The sequence below is a fragment of the Oncorhynchus nerka genome, linkage group LG13 (genome assembly GCF_034236695.1).
Source record: "Oncorhynchus nerka isolate Pitt River linkage group LG13, Oner_Uvic_2.0, whole genome shotgun sequence".
Classification (NCBI taxonomy): Eukaryota; Metazoa; Chordata; class Actinopteri; order Salmoniformes; family Salmonidae; genus Oncorhynchus; species Oncorhynchus nerka.
The window spans coordinates 20,885,191-20,902,146 of NC_088408.1; the positions used below are offsets into that span (position 1 = coordinate 20,885,191).

The window sequence follows — 16,956 nt, forward strand, 5'->3', positions numbered from 1 at the left end:
TATCAGAGAAAATTGACAATAGGCTGCTTTTCATATGGTTCATATGAACCTAATGATTCATTTGACACCCCATGTAGCTCTATCTCAAACACAGACCAAATTGAAGCTTCATTTTTTATTTTTTATGAAAACAACGTTTTCTGGGCTGTGAATTAATAATGGTAGGTCACAGACCAACAAATAACATGTCAGTATCATCTGTAGAGTCTTCACTTTCACCACATAGTTGTTCAAGATTTATATCATTTTAGCTTCTCCACACTAAAATGTCTTGAAATAGGCTTGTGGGTGTTACCTGCCCATTTATGGCTGTATGCCCATATATGTTACTAAGTCGCACCAAGGAATGTATGGTACGGCTGGAAAGCCAAACGCCACAGCATTCAGGAGACACCCTGTATTCATGGATAACGGTTACCGTTCTCATGTCAGATGACATTGAATAAAGCATTTACATTTAAGTGCTTCAGACAAATCTGAAGCCGTGGACATTTTAGAAGCCTTTTTAACCTCATAGTCCGCCCCATCCCGTATGCGGTATCGTGACTACAGCCTCAAGCTCATTACCATAACGCAACGTTAGCGATTTCTAAAAATCGCAAATGAAATGAAATAAATATGCCTGCTCTCAAGCTTATCCTTTTCTTAACAACACTGTCATCTCAGATTTTCAAAATATGCTTTTGAACCAGAGAAAATCAATCATTTGTGTAAGAGTGTTGATAGCTAGCTTAGCATTTAGCACGCAACATATTCACAAAAACCAGCAAAGGAATCAAATAAAATAATTTACCTTTGAAGAACTTCAGATGTTTCAATGAGGAGACTCTCAGTTACATAGCAGATGTCCAGTTTTTCCTGAAAGATTCTTTGTGTAGGACAAATCGCTCCGTTTTGTTACTATGCATTTGGCTACCGAAACTAACCGAAAATTCAGTCACCTACACGTCAAACTTTTTTCCGAATTAACTCCGTAATATCGACTGAAACATGGCAAACGTTGTTTGAATCAATTCTCAAGGTGTTTTGTCATATATCTCTTCATTGAAATGCCGTTCGTGGAAGCATGCTTTCTTCTCAGAATCGCATGGAAAAATACCAGTAGCTGAGTTTTGCGCACCAATTTCCACGCAGGACACCGTGCGGACACTTGGCAATTGTAGTCTCTTATGGTCAATCTTCCAATGATATGCCTGCAAATACGTCACAATGCTCCAGACCCCTTGGGGAAACGATAGAAAGGGTCCGTTCATTCCTGTCGCATTCACAGCCATATAAGGAGATCATGGAAAACGTAGCTTCGGAAATCCTGTTCATTTCCTGGTTGCTGAAACATCTTGGTTTTGCCTGAAGGTTTTGTTCTAGGGCACTCACAGTGAAAATCTTTGCAGTTCTGGAAACGTCAGAGTGTTTTCTTTCCAAAGCTATCAATTCCATGCATAGTCGAGCATCTTTTCGTGACAAAATATTGCGCTTAAAACGGGCACGTCTTTTTATCCAAAAATGAAATACTGCCCCTAGAGTCCTATGATTGAATACACTACAAGTTTGCAAATTAAGATCCTACATCTGTAGATAGAGTACATAGATAAATCAATACTGATGTAAGGATGCAGTCCGTACAGACAGGTTATTTACAATAATAGGAGTGCTTTTGAACGCATTAACAGGTGTGGAAGATGCCTGCTGGTGACTTCTGCTGATGCACGGTGATCAGCTTAAGTCAGGCCAGGTTCACTTGATGACAGTGATGTAGTAGTGTATGAATGTGCTGAACAGCTAACCCAGTGCTGTGTCATTCACATGAGTCAGTGTATTTCTGCTGTTATTTCTGCTGTTACCGTGTATGCACACACCAAGCAAATTCCAATAATGCAAGGTGTACAAAATAGCAAATACAAAAGAGATTACCCTTGCACTGTTAGACGCTCCCAGACTTTTAATGGAAGAGTGTTTCATTCAAACAGTGGATCAAATGTGTTTTTCCCTTATTGTTTATTTATGTTGTTCATCTGTAATGAGACTACATCAGGTGTTGTTTTAGAATACATACAAGCTTGAAACCTTGACACCTGAATCATAAGGCTGTTATTGCTGTGCTCTTCTATGATGTCACTGAACACTGTTATCATCTTTCCCCCGAAATAACAATCTCTAGTTGTGACATCAGCAGATAACTTCCACAGTGGTGGTCCTGTTTCCTGGGCCTGGCAGCTTCCACAGTGGTGGACATGTTTCCTGGGCCTGGCAGCTTCCACAGTGGTGGTCCTGTTTCCTGGGTCTGGCAGCTTCCACAGTGGTGGTCCTGTTTCCTGGGTCTGGCTGCTTCCACAGTGTTGGTCCTGTTTCCTGGGCCTGGCTGCTTCCACAGTGGTCATGTGTCCTGAGCCTGGCTGCTTCCACAGTGGTGGCACTGTTTCCTGGGCCTGGCTGCTTCCACAGTGGTGGTTCTGTGTCCTGGGCCTGGCTGCTTCCACAGTGGTGGTCCTGTTTCCTGAGCCTGGCTGCTTCCACAGTGGTGGTCCTGTTTCCTGGGCCTGGCTGCTTCCACAGTGGTGGTGCTGTTTCCTGGGCCTGGCTGCTTCCACAGTGGTCCTGTGTCCTGGGCCTGGCTGCTTCCACAGAGGTGGTCCTGGTTCTTAGGCCCGGCTGCCTCCTGACAATGGCTCTGGGTGGGATAACAGATACAAAGAGAAACTAGGCATTGTATACTGATATTGTTCCTGTGTGCACAGGATCGCTCTCTCGCTCTGAGACACACACACGATAAGAAGCCCAGCAGGGCCAGGAAGCTAGCACAACATGGTTAATAGCCTTGAGGAGCTGGTCTGAAGACACTAAGCTCAGCATCAACATGCCCCAGCTGTTTGGACTTTTTTCACATTCATTGGTTTGTCAAATGTAAAGTCTTTGTCCCTGCCAAGAACCCCCTCTGTCTCTCTCTGTGCCTCTCTGTCTCTGCTAGGCCAGGGCCATGGTGACAGGCCTACTTTAGCTAAATCTCATTTAATCATTCCATTGTGTATGGATAAAGCTGTCTCTGTCTCCCCTCAGTGGGATAGGTACAGGGAGGGCCAGGCTATCTGTCCTATGGGACCCCTGCTCCTCCTGTTCCTCCTGCTCATCCTGTTCCTCGAATCCTCCTGTTGCTCCTACTCATCCTGCTCATCCTTATCCTAATTTTCCTTCTGTCCCTCCTACTACTCTCGCTCCACCTGTTCCTACTACTCTTGCTCCTCCTGTTCCTCCTTCTACTCCTACTCCACCTGTCCCTCCTACTCCTCCTGTTCCTCATACTCCTCCTTCTCCACCTGTCCCTCCTGCTCCTACTCCTCCTGTTCCTTCTGCTCATCTTTTTCCTCCTTTACCTGCTGTTCCTCCTTCTACTCCTGCTCCTCCTGTTCCTCCTACTCATCATTTTCCTCCTTTTCCTTCCGTTCCTCCTTCTACTCCTGCTCCTCCTGTTGCTCCTGTTCCTCCTGATCTTCCTACTCCTGCTCATAATTTTCCCCCTTTTCCTCCTACTCCTGCTCCTCCTGTTCCTCCTGTTCCTCCTACTCCACCCGTCCCTCCTGCTCCTACTCCTCCTGTCCCTCCTACTTCTTCTGTTCCCCCTGTTACTGCTACTCCTTCTGTTCCCCCTGCTCCCAGCCCTCTTCCATTTATAGCACCACACCACAGGGGAGAGAGTGTGTGTGTGTGTGTACGTGTGCGTGTGAGGGATTTCTGATACAACATCCTGAGAGAAACACAGCTTACCCTAAATACTAGAGCAGTTAGCCTCATTGTGACTGCTACTCCATATACCCTACAGTACATAGGTTACTGTACAAAGTTAGTCTACAATACGTAGGTTACTGTACATAGTTAGTCTACCCTACATAAGTTACTGTACGTAGTTAGTTACTCTACCCTACATAGGTTACTGTACATAGTTAGTTTGTTAGTCTTCCCTACATACACTATATTTACAAAACACCCCTTCAAATTTGTGGATTCGGCTATTTCAGCCACACCCCTTGCTGACAGGTGTATAAAATCAAGCACACATCCATGCAACCTCCATAAACATACATTGTCATTAGAATGGCCTTACTGAAGAACTCAGTGACTTTCAGCGTGGCACCGTCATAGGATGACACCTTTCCAACAAGTCAGTTTGTCAAATTTCTGAGCAAAGCTGCCCCGGTCAACTGTAAGGGTTGTTATTGAGAAGTGGAAACATCTAGGCGCAACAACGGCTCAGCCATGAAGTGGTAGGCCACACAAGCTCACAGAACGGAACCGCCGAGTGCTGAAGCGTGTAGCGCAGGCCTGGGCAACTCCAGTCCTCGGGGGCCTAATTGGTGTCACACTTTTGCCCCAGTCCCAGCTAACACACCCGACTCCAATAATCAACTAATCATGATCTTCAGTTAAAAATGCAATTAGTTTACATCAGTTTGCTAAGGATGGGGGAAAAGTGTGACAATAATCAGGCCCCCGAGGACTGGAATTGCCCAGGCCTGGCGTAGCGGGTAAAAATTGTCTGTCCTCGGTTGCAACACTCACTACCAAGTTCCAAACTTCCTCTGGGAGCAACGTCAGCACAATAACTGGTTGTCGCGAGCTTCATGAAATATGGTTTCCATCGCCGAGCAGCCGCACACATGCCCTAGATCACCATGTGCAATGCCAAGCCGTCGGCTGGAGTGGTGTAATGCTCTCCGCCATTGAACTCTGGAGCATTGAAAAGGCGTTCTCTGGAATGATGAATCACGCTTCACCATCTAGCAGTCCGACGGACGTATCTGGGTTTGGCAGATGCCAGGAGAACGCTACCTGCCCCAATGCATAGTGCCAACTGTAAAGGGCTCTCCAGAGGGTGGTGTGGTCTGCACAATGCATCACCGGGAGCAAAATACCTGCCCTCCAGGACAGCTACAGCACCCAATGTCTCAGGAAGGCCAAAAAGATCATCAAGGACAACAACCACCTGAGCCACAGCCTGTTCACCCTGCTACCATCCAGACGGCAAGGTCAGTACAGGTGCATCAAGGCCGGGACCGAGAGACTGAAAAACAGCTTCTATCTCAAGGCCATCAGACAGTTATACAGCCATCACTACCACACCCTTACCACCTGGGGACTGCCCATCAGTAAGTCCAGGATCCAGTTGCAGAGGGAGGTGTTTAGCCCCAGGGACCTTAGCTTAGTGATGAGCTTTGTGGGCACTTTGGTCTTGAACGCTGAGCTGTAGTCAATGAATAGCAAAATAGTGTTCCTTTTGTCTAGGTGGGAAAGGGCAGTGTTGAGTGCAATTAAGATTGCATCATATGTGGATCTGTTGGGGCGGTATGCAAATTGGAGTGGGTTTAGGGTTTCTGGGATAATGGTGTCGATGTGAGCCATGACCACCCTTTCAAAGCACTTCATGGCTATAGACGTGAGTGCTACGGGTCGGTAGTCATTTAGGCAGGTTACCTTAGTGTTCTTGGGCACAGGGACTATTGTGGTATGCTTCAAACATGTTGGTATTACAGACTCAATCAGGGACAGGTTGAAAATGTCAGTGAAGACACTTGCCGGTTGGTCAGTGGAAGCTCGGAGTACACATCCTGGTAATCCCTCTGCCTCTGCGGCCTTGTGAATTTTGACTTGTTTAAAGGTCTTACTCACATCAGCTACAGAGAGTGTGATCGCACAGTCTTCCGGAACAGCTGGTGCTCTCATGCATGTTTCAGTGTTACTTGCCTCGAAGCGAGTGTAGAAGTAATTTAACTTGTCTGGTAGGCTCGTGTCACTGGGCAGCTCGTGGCTGTGCTTCCCTTTGTAGTCTGTAATAGTTTGCAAGCCCTGCCACATCCGGCGAGCGTCGGCGCCGGTGTAGTACAATTCAGTCTTAGCCCTGTATTGATGCTTTGCCTGTTTTATGGTTCGTCGAAGGGCATAGCAGGATTTCTTGCTTCCGGATTTGAGTCCCGCTCCTTGAAAGCGGCAGCTCTACCCTTTAGCTCAGTGCAGATCTTGCCTGTAATCCCTGACTTCTGGTTGGGGTATGTACGTACGGTCACTGTGGGACGATGTCATCGATGCACTTATTGATGAAGCCATTGACAGTGTACTCCTCAATGCCATTGGAAGAGTCCCGGAACATATTCCATTCTGTGCTAGAAAAACAGTCCTGTTTGTACATGTCTCTGTGTGTTGAGTAAAGGTGGTCTAGAGTTTTTTCTCCTTTGGTTGCACATTTAACGTGCTGATAGAAATTAGGTAAAACTGATTTGATTTTTCCTGCATTATAGTCCCCGGCCACTAGGAGCGGCGCCTCTGGATGAGCGTTTTCTTGTTTTCTTATGGCCGTATACAGCTCATTGAGTGCGGTCTTAGTGCCAGCTTCAGTCTGCGGTGGTATATAGACAGCTACTAAAAATATCGATATAAACTCTCTTGGTAGATAGTGTGGTCTACAGCTTGTCATGAGATACTCTACCACAGGTGAGCAAAACCTCAAGACTTCCTTAGATTTCGGGCTCCAGCTGTTGTTTACACATATAAATAGGCCGCCTCCCTTTGTCTTACCAGAGGCAGCTGTTCTATACTGTCGAAAAAGCTTAAAACTCGCCAGCTGTATGTTAATCATGTCGTCGTTCAGCCACGACTCAGTGAAACATAAGATATTACAGTTTTTAATATCCCGTTGGTTGGCTATACGTGCTCGTAGTTCGTCTATTTTATTATTGATTGATTGTACGTTGGCTAATAGGACCCATGGTAAAGGTAGATTACCCACTCGGTGACAGATACTTACAAGGCACCCGGATCGTCGTCCACGATATCTCCGTCTTTTCCTCCTGTGAACGATGGGAATGAGAGCCTTGTAGGGTGTCTGGAGTAAATCCTTCCCGTCCGAGTCGTTGAAGAAGAAGAATTCCTCCAGTGAGTAATCGCTGCCCTGATATTAAGAAGCTCTTTTCGGTCATAAGACACTGTGGCAGAAACATTACACACAAAATAAGTTACAAATAACAACAACAGAAAAACATACACAATAGAACAATTGGTTACTGGAACTTAAAAAGGCTGCCAACTCCTTTTGTGCTATTACTTCAGTCTACCCATTACTTTAGTCTACCCACATACTGTATCTAGTTAGTCTACCCACATACTGTATATAATTAATTATTCTAAACACATACTGTGTATAGTTAGTCTACCCACATACTGTATCTAGTTAGTCTACCCACATACTGTAAATAGTTAATTATTCTAAACACATACTGTGTATAGTTAGTCTACCCACATACTGTATATAGTTAATTATTCTAAACACATACTGTGTATAGTTAGTCTACCCACATACTGTATCTAGTTATGCTTCCTACATACTGCATCTATTTAGTTAGTCTACTCACATACTGTATCTAGTTAGTCTACCCACATACTGTATCTTGTTAGTCTACTCACATACTGTATCTAGTTAGTCTACCCACATACTGTATCTAGTTAGTCCGCCCACATACTGTATCTAGTTAGTCTACCCACATACTGTATCTAGTTAGTCCAACCACATACTGTATCTAGTTAGTCTACCCACATACTGTATCTAGTTAGTCTACCCACATACTGTATCTAGTTAGTCTACCCACATACTGTATCTAGTTAGTCCAACCACATACTGTATCTAGTTAGTCTACCCACATACTGTATCTAGTTATGCTTCCTACATACTGTATCTATCTAGTTATTCTACCCACATATTGTATCTAGTTAGTCCACCTACATACTGTATCTAGTTAGTTGGTCTACCCACATACTGTATCTAGTTAGTCTACCCACATACTGTATCTAGTTAGTCTACCCACATACTGTATCTAGTTAGTTAGTCTACTCGCATACTGCATCTAGTTAGTTGGTCTACGCACATACTGTATCTAGTTAGTTGGTCTACCCACATACTGTATCTAGTTAGTCTACTCACATACTGTATCTAGTTAGTTGGTCTACCCACATACTGTATCTAGTTAGTCTACCCACATACTGTATCCAGTTATTCTATCTACATACTGCATATATCTAGTTAGAATAACTAGATACAGTATGTTGGTAGACTAACTAGATATATGCCGTATGTAGATATAATAACTAGATACAGTATGTTGGTAGACTATCTACATACTGTATATATCTAGTTAGTCTACCCACATACTGTATCTAGTTAGAATAACTAGATACAGTATGTAAGTAGACTAACTAGATACAGTATGTGAGTAGACTAACTAGATACAGTATGTGGGTAGACTATCTAGTTAGTCTACTTACATACTGTATCTAGTTATTCTACCTGTGAGGATAAATCATTATGTGTATTTTTCCAGTTTTCCTCTCCCAACTCTATACTCATCTCAGGACTGATAGCATGTTGTAGAATAACTGGCTTATTGGAGTAAATTGCATTAGCACCATGTTGCCTGGCGCCCCAGGGTCTTCTCCTAAGCCTTTTGTTTTAAGTGGCAGCCATGTGTGAAGCGTTTCTCTACTCAGCCAGGGCTTTCAATCCTCTGGAATACACTGCTGGCAGATTCATCTCCTAATGGAGAGACCCACTGCAGGCTCTGTCCATGTGGATGACTTGTTAGCATTTCCTGTTAGCATCAATCTCAGTGTTATTTAATAAATCTATGTAGCAGTTAGTGAGCTAAATTCTGTTTAAGGGCATTACGCTAACTAGCTGAGTAGAAGAAGACAGTGAGGGAACAGTCACAGTAGTGCAGTAAGAGGAGGGTGTGTGGTTAACGTCTAGCAGGCTAGCGTCTAGCGGATTAGTGTTTAGCAGACTCGCTTAGTCTCATTAGTGTGTTGTGAGACCGAAGCGATCTAGGGCCCAATGTGAATCTCTGCTTTAGGTTGTCTGAGTCTACTGAGTATTCTAGAGCAGGAAACCACACTGATGCAGTAAAAGGAACTGTATTTTCCTGTCTGATTATAACCAATTTGAGGTTTTACCCTAGTGTTGTTCACTACTCATGGCCTGGCACTGAAGCTTATTTTACCCAGATCTGGGCCCAGCTAACCTTCCACATCCTAAACTTAACCATTCGAGGGAGAAACACATACTGACATATGATCAGCCTCTAGCGGTCAAATTCATCCGACCCCATCCTTCACGGCCCAGTGGGCCAAGCGTGCATCCCCAGGCTCTCATACTAAAGCCCAGACATGGGCTTTTGACCTGATCTGCCCCTCCTCCACCCTGCTTTGTTCTCTCTCTCATATATATATATGTGTGTATGTGTGTGTGTGTGTGTGTGTGTGTGTGTATATTTTTCTCTACACGGGGGTGAACCATGGGCAGCATCATTCTTCATCACCATCAACATGCCCGGCTAAGCATAAGGAAGAGAGAAAAAAACAACACACACCTGTGCTGTAATCACATGAGGATGGACAGCTACGAGCAAGCTCTGTAGAGTAGTAGAGTTACAACTGGATGAGTTAGATCTACTGCAGAGAGGGACAATTAGCTGTAAAGCAGTGGAGGCTCCTCAGATGAGGAGGGGAGGACTATCCTCCTCAGTGAATTTCAGAAAAAGAAAAAATAGTGAAACAAAAAATGTTATATTTTTTAGATGAAACTATACTAGATATGATAACGTCATCAACACACTGTTGTGCAATGAATATCTGCCACAGCCCCAGTAGCACTCTGTTGGGTAGCACCATGGGGTAGCCGGAGAACAGCTAGCTTCTGTCCTCCTCTGGGTACATTGACTTCCATAGAAAACCAAGGAGGGCTCATGGTTCTCACCCCCTTCCATAGACGTATACAGTCATTTGGCAAATCTGACCATAATTCCATCCTCCTGATTCCTGATTACAAGCAAAAATGAAAGCAGGAATTACCCGTGACTAGTTCAATAAAAAAGTGGTCAGATGAAGCAGATGCTAAGCACCAGGACTGTTTTGCTAGCACAGACTGGAATATGTTCTGGGATTCCTCCAATGGCATTGAGGAGTACAGCACATCTGACCGTATGTACATACCCCAACCAGAAGTCATGGATTACAGGCAGCATCCGCACTGAACTAAAGGCTAGAGCTGCCACTTTCAAGGAGCGGGACTCTAACCCTGGTATGGCAACTGCTTAGCCTCTGACCGCAAGGCGCTAGAGAGGGTAGTGCGAACGGCCCAGTACATCACTGGGGCCAACCTCTATACCAGGCCGTGTGAGAGGAAGGCTCTAAAAATGTTCAAAGACTCCAGCCACCCTAATCATAGACTGTTCTCTCTGCTACTGCATGGCAAGCAGTACCGGAGCGCCAAGTCTAGATCCAAGAGGCTTCTAAACAGCTTCTACTCCCAAGCCATAAGACTCCTGAACATCTAGTCAAATGGCTACCAAGACTATTTGCATCCCACACCACTGCCACTCTCTGTTGTCATCTATGCATAGCCACTTTTAATGAACTCTACCTACATGTACATACTACCTCAACTAACCGGTGCCACCTCACATTGACTCTGTACCGGCACGGCCCTGTATATATTGTTATTTTTTACTGCTGCTCTTTAATTACTTGTTACTTTTATCTCTTATTCATATCTGTATTTTTTTAAACTGCACTGTTGGTTAGGGGCTCTTTAGTAAGCATTTCACTGTAAGGTCTACACCAGTTGTATTCGGCACATGTGACAAATACAATTTGATTTGATTTAATTATGACATCATGAACTGACATGTTGTCTACCCAATCAAAGTATCAGAGAATGAGTAGTTCTGAAAGCATAACTTACAGCTAGCTAGCACTGCAGTGCATAAACTGTGGTGAGTAGTTGACCCAAAAAGAGAGAAAGACAATTTAACAGTTTTGAACAAATTAATTTCTTCCAAAATTAAGGAGAGAGAGACAGAAATAGATACTAGATACAGTATTACTTAGCTAGCATGGAATGTAGCTAGTTCAATTAGCCTACTCAAAACACCCTGCTCAAACAGAGAGGGATGCTATGTTAGCTAGCTGGCATCCAACACTGGAGCTCTTCCAAATCAAGGTAAGGTTTTGGTTTTATTAATTTATTGCTACCGGGGCCCACAAGTGTAACTGCTTAACTACTTGCTGCTGACTGTACACTGTACTGTAGGATTGTAGCGAGTTTACTAAAGTGTTAGTTCTAGTAGATGTGTTGACTATGACATGAAAACAATGTAGAATGTGTGTAGCGGTTAGCAGTCATGATATGAAGGTCTGGCTTGGGAAAGTTTTTTTGTCTGGTAACAGACATCTGATGTGTTGTGCACTGAAGTCCACAAGTGAAGGGAAAAGGAGGAGGAGAGCGCATACATAGGTGCGACAAGGAATTACATATACAGCAAGCTGTTTGTATGTGGCTGCTATGAAAGTGAACTGTGTTTGCGGGTGATCAGGGGTGTATTCATTGTGCCGATTCTGTTGAAAAACCCATCTTAAATGGAAGCAAACGAAACGAAACAGGCATAAACATACCTCAATTTGTCAAATAGAAACTCCCGTGTTTCCAGACTGTTTCCACTAAAAGTGATTCTGCGTGCTCCTGGGTTGTTGGATTTAGACATTTGTTTTAGGTGTTTTGATGTTTAATGAGGACAGACTACCTGCAATGCTATCAAATATAGGTTACAGTAATAGGCATGATACCTGCAAGTGCTGTTCATTTGAACCATCATCCTCAAAACAAAGCAGAACCCATAACTGTGAAAATCAGGCCAAAGATCTCACAGATATTACATTGTGTGTATGATAAGAGGGCCAATTTGGGTGATTATTGCATTAAACGGGCAGAAATCAATGGGGGAAGTGTGTGTGTGTGTGTGTGTGTGTGTGTGTGTGTGTGTGTGTGTGTGTGTGTGTGTGTGTGTTAGGAAAAGGGGATACCTAGTCAGTTGCACAACTCTAGTGTGTGTGTGTGTGTGTCTCAGCACTACTCTCCTGACTCTGTTAAAACTGATACCCTGTCTCTGTGAGCTCATGCAGATCGCGTCTGGATCGATTCAGATTTACCCAGGTTTGCCAAATTAAAGAGAGAGAAGGGATACAGATACACAGTACAATGTTATCCAAAAAGCTGAGGAGAAGTACATAGAAATAAATCAAATATCTCTTCTCTCAATTCTTCATGCAGTTTTTTTACTCAAAATATTCACAGTTATACGTTATAGGATTTCCGATGTGAATTGTGTGAATTAATTTGGACGTTGCAGCTTTGACTTTCTTCTTGTAATGATTGAGATGTACTAACTGTTCTGTTTGTCCTCTACAGCGCCCCCTACGGTCCGCATCGTCCACTCGGGCCACGCCTGTAACGTTGAGGAGGAGCGCCACGCGGAGAGGGTGTACACAATCCGGGAGGGAGAGACCCTTGAACTCACCTGTCTTGTCACAGGACACCCACGGCCACAGGTCAGTCAACCTGCCAATCACCCAGTTTAGCCAAATCAGGACGCTGACGTTTCACTTCACCCACCAATGATTCTGTTGAGCCAATCAGAACTCTTAGTGTACTCACCAATTACTCTCTTTCTGAACACTTTGATACCCAGGTCAGAAGATATCCAGTCCTCTTAGACTTTACAATTGCATGTTTTGAGCACAATAGTACGATCATTAGTAGAGGCATCAATGGGTCTTTCTATAAATAAAGGGGCAAACTTGTGAAATCAGGATCACATGTTCTAAATGGTTTGATATACTGTACAGTGCATTTGGAAAGTATTCAGACCTCTTGACTTTTTCCACATTTTGTTACATTACAGCTAGGGACATTTTTTTACATTTTTGGCTGATACTTATATCCAATATTTTCCTTGCCCCAAAAATTATACTGATACCGATAACCATTATTTTTAATTTTAGCGGCCTTTTAAGCATGCTAGTACAGTTATATAGTTGAAACACACACACACACACACACACACACACTGACCAAAAAGTAATTTTGTTGGCATTTACTTATGTCCCCATTACCAGTAAAACATAATCAAACCTATTTATTTCACTTACTTGCTGTGCTGATTCGTTGCTCATTTGTTCAGCAGTGAAGTTTCAACTCTGTCTGTCCGTGGCCTCTCTTCCTCGGAGCGCACTGTCACTGTGTCCGTTTCCATCTTGTCCAGCTGTGTCTAACATTTCACGTAAACCCTGTTTCTTGTCTGCATCGAAGTAGCGGTCCTTGTACGTAGCATCGACCATGGTGGCGACACAGTATTGGCTCAGAGAGAATGCCACCGAATTGCTTGTTCACAGCCTCTAGTAAAGTACTTCTCCAAGTTAACCCGACGGTCTGTGTTGGCATTTTTGTTGATCAGGCGTTTCAATAACATGACAGGGTATCACTTCTGCTGCAGACACAGTTGAGCTTATTTCTCCAGTCAGTTGTTTGAATGGAGCCAGGGGTGTTCATGTTTCCAAGTTTCAAACATGTTCTCAAATGGCATTGAAATGGCGGCAGCGGTATGAGAACGAGCACATTCTTGAGCATGCAATACGGCTTTCCTCAGTACGAAATCCTCGTCGACACACTGTGAAATCCTCGCCGACTCACAATGCTCATGGGGCTGACATCGCTGTGCCAAATGTCAGTCGTGAAGCTAATAGCAGTGACGCCCATAGCAAGTAGCTCATGAATGTGAGTTTCAATACTGTGTAACTCCGGTAGGGCAACATCTGAAAAATGGTGCCTACTTGGTAGAGTGCACCGGTGCTCTACCAGTTGGCGAAAGCCAACATAATCCACCACAGAGAACGGTTGATTGTCAAGGGCAATGAAATCCATTATTAATTACACTTTCAAATGACTGCTCGACTTGTTGACTGCTCGTTCCACACAGCAGACATTGTGGGCTAGGTTAGGAATACTGTGTTGCACTGTGTAGCGCTATATTTTTCGTGGCATCATTACGTCATCTATCTAACCTATATCGGTATGCACGTAAGCTTTGACATCGGTTTTGCACATTGGTGTTAAACTAGACATCAGGCTGATGTTGGCAATTTTAGCTAATATTGTCCGATTACGATATGCTTACCGATATACCGTGCATCCCTAGTTACCAGCCTCATTCTAAAATGGATGAATTCGTTTTTTTCTTCTCATTATTCTACACACAATACCCCATAATAACAAACACAGTTTTAAAAAAGTGCAATTTGTGCAAATGTATAAAAAATAAAAATATTATATTTACATAAGTATTCAGCCCCTTCACTCAGTACTTTTTTGAAACACCTTTGGCAGCAATTACAGCCTCAAGTCTTCTTGGGTATGACTCTGCAAGCTTAGCACACCTGTATTTGGGGGGATTGTCCTATTCTTCTATGCAGATCCTCTGAAGCTCTGTCAGGTTGGATGGGGAGCGTCACTGCACAGCAATTTTCAGGTTTCTCCAGAGATGTTCGATCGGGTTCAGCTCTGGGCTCTGCCTGGGGAACTCAATGACATTCAGAGACTTGTCCCAAAGCCTCTCCTGCGTTGTCTTAGCTGTGGGATTAGGGTCATTGTCCTGTTAGAAGGTGAACCATCGCCCCTGTATGAGGTCCTGAGCGCTTTGGAGCAGGTTTTCATCAAGGATCTCTCTGTACTTTGCTCCGTTCATCTTTCCTTTGGTCCTGACTGGTCTCCCAGTCCCTGCTGCTGAAAAACATCCCCACAGCATGATGCTGCCACAACCATGCTTCACTGTAGGGATTGTGCCAGGTTTCCTCCAGATGTGACGCTTGGCATTCAGGCCAAAGAGTTCAATGTTGGCTTCATCAGACCAGAGAATCTTGTTTCTCATGGTCTGAGAGTCCTTTAGGTGCCTTTTGGAAAACTCCAAGTGGGCTGATGTGCCTTTTACTGAGGAGTGACTTCCGCCTGGCCTCTCTACCATAAAAGCCTGATTGGTGGAGTGCTGCAGTGATGGTTATCCTTCTGGAAAGTTCTCCTATCTCCACAGAAGAACTCTGGAGCGAGGTCAGAGTGACCATCGGGTTCTTGGTCACCTCCCTAACCAAGGCCATTATCCACTGATTGCTACGTTTGACCAGGTGGCCAGCTCTAGTAAGAGTCTTGGTGGTGCCAAACTTTTTCCATTTAAGAATGATGGAGCCGACTGTCTTCTTGGACTTTCAACGCTGCAGAAATATTTTGGTACCCTTCCCCAGATCTGTGCCTCGGCACAATCCTGTCTCGGAGCTCTACGGACAATTCCTTCAACCTCATGGCTTGGATTTTGCTCTGACATGCACTGTCAACTGTGGGACCTTAATATAGTTGCTTGCGAAAGTATTCACCCACCTTGGCATTTTTCCTATTTTGTTGCCTTACAACCTGGAATTAAAATATATTTTTGGGGGGTTTGTATCATTTGATTTGCACATGCCTACCACTTTGAAGATGCAAAATATTTTTTATTGTGAAACAAACAAGAATAAGACATAAAAACAGAACTTGAGCGCCCATAACTATTCTTCCCCCCAAAGTTAATACTTTGTAGAGCTACCTTTTGCAGCAATTGCAGCTGCAAATCTCTTGGGGTATGTCTCTATAAGCTTGATACATCTAAATACTGGGATTCTTGCCCATTCTTCAAGGCACAACTCTTCCAGCTCCTTCAGGTTGGATGGGTTCCCCTGGTGTACAGCAATCTTTAAGTCATACCACAGATTCTCAATTGGATTGAGGTCTGGGCTTTAATATTTCCCTTTAAACCACTTGTTGTTGCTTTAGCAGTATGCTTAGGGTCATTGTTCTGCTGGAAGGTTGAACCTCTGTCCCTGTCTCAAATCTCTGGAAGACTGAAACAGGTTTCCCTCAAGAATTGCCCTCTTTTTTGTGCCATCCATCATTCCTTCAATTCTGACCAGTTTCCCAGTCCCTGCCGATGAAAAACATCCCCACAGCATGATGCTGCCACCACCATGCTTGGGGATGGTGTTCTCGGGGTGATGAGAGGTGTTGGATTTGCGCCAGACATAGCGTTTTCCTTGATGGCAAAAAGCTCAATTTTAGTCTCCTCTGACCAGAGTACCTTCTTCCATATGTTTGGGGAGTCTTCCACATGCCTTTTGGCGAACACCAAAATGTGTTTGCTTATTTTTATCTTTAAGCAATGGCTTTTTTCTGGCCACTCTTCCGTAAACCCGGCAGGGGCGGCAGGTAGCCTAGTGGTTAGAGTGTTGGACTAGTAACCGAAAGGTTGCAAGTTTGAATCACCTCAGATGACAAGGTCAAAATCTGTCTTTCTGCCCCTGAACAAGACAGCTGTTCCTAGGTCATCATTGAAAATAAGAATGTGTTCTTTTCTGGCTTGCCTTGTTAAATAAAGGTAAAATTAAAAATTAAAAAATAAGTACCCAACTCTGTGGAGTGTACGGCTTAAAGTGGTCCTATGGACAGATATTCCAATCCCCGCCTTGGAGCTTTGCAGCTCATTTAGGGTTATCTTTAGTCTCTTTTTTGCCTTTCTGATTAATTGTGGTGCCATATTCTTTCCAATTTTTAATAATGTATTTAATTGTGCTCCGTGGGATGTTCAAAGGTTCAGATATTTTTTACAACCCAACCCTGATCAGTACTTCTCCACACCTTTGTCCCTGAGCTGTTTGGAGAGCTCAGTGTTCTTCCTGGTGTTGTAATGCAACAAAATAGGAAAAACGCCAAGGGGGGTGAATACTTTTGCAAGGCACTGTATAGACAGGTATGTGCCTTTCCAAATCATGTACAATCAATTGAATTTACCACAGGTGGACTCCAATCAAATTGTAAAAACATCTCAAGGATGATCAATGGAAACAGGATGCACCAGAGATCAATTTCAAGTCTCGTAACAAGGAGTCTGAATACCTAGCTAAATTACACAAAACATGTTTTCACTCTGTTGTAATGGGGTATTGTTTGTAGATTTATGAAAATTGTGAAAAAAGTCAAGGGATCTGAATACTTTCCGAATGCATTGTACA

The 16,956-nt window shown here is 43.8% G+C and overlaps 1 protein-coding gene across 1 annotated transcript in view; it reads left to right on the forward strand.

Moving 5' to 3' along the window:
* LOC115140383 (MAM domain-containing glycosylphosphatidylinositol anchor protein 2-like) overlaps positions 1-16,956 on the forward strand; it is a 436,092-nt gene that overhangs the window by 168,775 nt on the left and 250,361 nt on the right. Inside the window, exon 2 of the mRNA XM_065026245.1 lies at positions 12,278-12,417. Within this exon, the coding sequence (XP_064882317.1) occupies positions 12,278-12,417 (140 nt within the window). The remainder of the gene's footprint in view (positions 1-12,277; positions 12,418-16,956) is intronic.